The following is a 3,481-nucleotide window of genomic DNA, read 5'->3' as shown; positions in this document are numbered from 1 at the left end:
GAGGGGATGATGGGAGTATAAATGAAACGGCGGACGGAGGAGATGGACATTGTTAGGATCTGATATGAGGAGCAAGGTTATGCTGGACGAACGAAGGATGGATCGCGGTTCGGATGGGGTCAAGAGCGGCATGTGGATTTGCATTTACAACTACATTACAAGCATTGGCAAGCGATAGGACACGACAGACAAGGACATTTGGACGGGGTGGCGAGAAAGAAAGACAGACGCGAAAACTTCGATCACTCTAAACGTTCGGCAGGACGATGAGCTCGTCTTCATCGTCATCGGGCATGTTTGGCGTGGTGAAACGTGCCTTCTTCTTCTTCTGTTTGCCATTCGACGAGGACGTCGACGCGACTGAAGAGCCTGTGATTATTTTGAGCGATCGAAAGTCGGATCGGTCGTGGGGACAAGACAAAAGTCGACGTACCAGTAGCTGCACGCGAACGTTTGGTAGCAGCGGGTGCATGAGCGGGAGAAGGGTGGCGGCGAGCTGCTTTGGGGTCAGGTCACGAATGATGCGAAGAATGGATCTGTGTTGGACGCACCACTTCTGCGAACCTGGGTGTCTGCGGCGTCGATCGGCTGTGTCAAACCTTGCGTGGGATGGTATGCTAAGAAAGAAATAAGATAGAGAGGGTCAACGATGTTCGACGTCGACAACGGTAGCGAGTGCGCACATTCATCGAGCGGATCACGCGCCTCTGCGATATCAGCATTGGTGTCGTCTTCTTCAGATTCACGACCGTTCTTGAACCAGCTGACATCTGAGGTGGCAAAGCCGTCTAAAGGGGTGCCTGGAGGTGAGGACTGAGTGAGCGGTGGCAGCGACCCAGGGAAGCATTCAGCTGAAACAGGATGAGACCTGGGCTGGAACGACGACGCAATGAAAACGCACAGATGTCGGTCTGATCGTCCGCGGGTACAACCGTTGCGAGCTCGGCGGTAGGTTGAACAGCGTCAACAGCTGTTTGCATGTACGCATGAGTGTAAGTGGTGGTACAATGAATTATGAAACATACGTTGTTCAACGGTCGTGGATGCGATGGTTTCGAGGGCAACTGCAACAGCATTAGAGGGTAAACGCGCACAGCACACAGGAGCGTATTATATTATAACATACCTTGCGCGGTCGTCGCGGACGCAACGGTGGCGAGCGCGGAAGAGAGTGTGACGACGTCGAGGCGTTCTGACATGGAGAGATCGACATGAATGAATGTGAAATGGACAAATACACTCACGAGGTTCTGGAGGCACTGGGACAACGCTCGATGCTCTGTGTCCTGTAGAGGACGATTGATCAACGTCGTCGTCGGTTGCAGGCAAGGCAATAAGCATTGGGACAGGCGATGGCTGACGTTGCCTGCGTGGTTTGGGGCGTGGTTTGGGGATGGTGCGTGGAACAGCTGGCGTAGCTGGCGGGGAGTTCTCGCGAGCAGGACCTTCATCTGTCGCCGGGACAGAAGACTCTTTCTGAGCATCGATGTGGCTGCCATCACGTTCGACATGCAAGGGTTGTTCCTCCTTGTCGGTGTCGTCGTCGTCAGCCGCGGGATACTGTATGAATTGCAATGTGTGTAAACGAGCAGTGATTGCAATAGACTGCATGTACTCACCGTCGTGTGTTCATCCGCTTCCGCAGCTGGGAAAACGATCTTGAGGTCGTCGATGTCAGTTTCAGCGTTGAAGTGTTTTTCGTTGTCCCCGCTGAGAATGCGCATTCTACGTCGTGCGCTGTTCAACTGCAGACCCTATGGGACGACGACGACGACGGTCAGCTACCATGACTTCCGCACATACAACGGTGGCCAACGCGGACAGGCAACGACCCGATGAAGTAGCACATGCAACGGTTGCATGTGCTACCCGCAAGAACAAGATGACTGGGTATGATCGCACACGCAACCGTTGTCACCGCGGAAAACAGGACTCACTTCGACAAGTGCCTGCAGAGGCGTAAGGACGTCTGTCGACATCAGAGTGGGACCATCGCCCAACACCTTCGCACAGTTCAGACCGGCGATAGTGTTGATGGCTTTGGTCAGGGCATCGCGGTCGGCGTTCTCGAGGGTAAGACGCTGTTGCTGCTGCTGCTGCCTTATCACAGAACTGTCCTTGATCTTGCCGACGACGGTCGCTGGGTCCTGCTGCTTGGAACTAAGAGGGAGTCGATCCCACCACAACCATCGCTTCATGGAGCGGAGCTTTCCATTCTCATCGATGGTCTGGAATGACATCACTCGTTCAGTGAAATCATTCTCCAGCATGCAGCGCAGGGCCCCGATCCACTGATCTTTCAACAGGGCCGGTCGGTACTTCAGTATGTACGAGCTCTCGTATGCGATGGCCTGCACGCAGGGCGCGATGTCTCTGTTGACATTCCTGAGCGCGGGAGAGAGCCAGTCCCACGAGGTGCAATGGAGGGCCATCGTTCCTGCGACCACTTGCGATTCGTTGGATAGATTTTTGGTGACCTCCGTACCAGAAGCCGACAGGGCTCGCTTTTTCGTGATCAACATCGTCAGCGCCTCGCTTGCGGTCTGCTCGTTAGGCGACAATGAATCGAATCCTGCCTTCAATCCATCCTTGTCGCTCGGACGGGCGAACTGCTTTCGCTTCTGCGTCATCATCGCATTATGCAAGCGCAAGACCAATGAATCCCTGTACATCCAGATGGTGTCCGCGACCTGCGCATGGTCAATCATATCAGTGTCTCTGCCGCTGCTGCCGCGACGATACTGACCAAGACATCGACTCCTTTGACTTTGAAGCGCAGGTCCGCCTGGATGTTGGCGAACATGACGGTCGTCCAGTCGTCCATGACGTGATTCTTGGCGTGCAAGATTCGCCAGTAATCGAGCAGAGGTTCGAACCAGCGACAGATCTAACGATCGTTCAGGTGAGCCTCATCTCGCGACGCGAGTCTCCTGAACTCACCTCAGCGACGCCTTCCTGGATCCTCGACATATACGACCAAGCGTAGTCGAGCATGAAGCCTCCTAGCAACGGTTTCAGGGGCCTGCACTTCATCCTCATCTGGCGTGAGGTGAAGCATGACGCGTGCGATGACGCGGTCGAGGTGCTGGAAGATATGATTGTCGCCGCCTTGCGTGCCTTTGCCCGACGATAACCAGGCCTTTTTGAGGGTCGCGACGGAGTGCTGTCGATAAGTGCTCAACGGCCCGACATAGGCTGGGACCATCTCCTGGAGGGAATCCTTGGCGGCTTGCTGAAAAACCGCTGTGTGTTTGTCTAACGGGCCGATCACCTCTGCCCATATGGCAAGATCTCCTTCTTCATCCGATTTACAGTTCTCGATCGACATGCGCAACTCTTTCAACTTCTTCTTCGCAGCTTCATCATCGTTCTCCGCTCTATCAAGCAGCTTCTCTACCGTGGCGGAATCTGGGAAAGCGTTCTGAGACGCGAGTTTTGCTAGAGTCTTGCAGCGCGACTCTATCCAAGTCACATACAACTG

The 3,481-nt window shown here is 54.4% G+C and overlaps 1 protein-coding gene across 1 annotated transcript; it reads right to left on the bottom strand.

The window, feature by feature from the left end:
- Window positions 1-247: 247 nt before the first annotated feature.
- On the bottom strand, window positions 248-3,408 carry EDB91DRAFT_1089989 (uncharacterized protein; the record flags this gene model as incomplete). Its single annotated transcript, XM_041316613.1, is given in 13 exon segments — window positions 248-369; window positions 434-496; window positions 552-617; window positions 684-851; window positions 902-970; window positions 1,026-1,064; window positions 1,127-1,192; window positions 1,245-1,560; window positions 1,620-1,754; window positions 1,938-2,690; window positions 2,747-2,887; window positions 2,941-2,955; window positions 2,975-3,408. Coding segments are annotated over 13 exon segments (2,387 nt in total), but the record flags the coding sequence as incomplete, so codon positions are not given.
- Window positions 3,409-3,481: the final 73 nt, after the last annotated feature.

Source organism: Suillus paluster, assembly GCF_016628075.1.
Source record: "Suillus paluster strain FC165 chromosome Unknown EDB91scaffold_472, whole genome shotgun sequence".
Lineage (NCBI taxonomy): Eukaryota > Fungi > Basidiomycota > Agaricomycetes > Boletales > Suillaceae > Suillus > Suillus paluster.
This window is presented reverse-complemented; position numbering and strand designations above follow the sequence as displayed.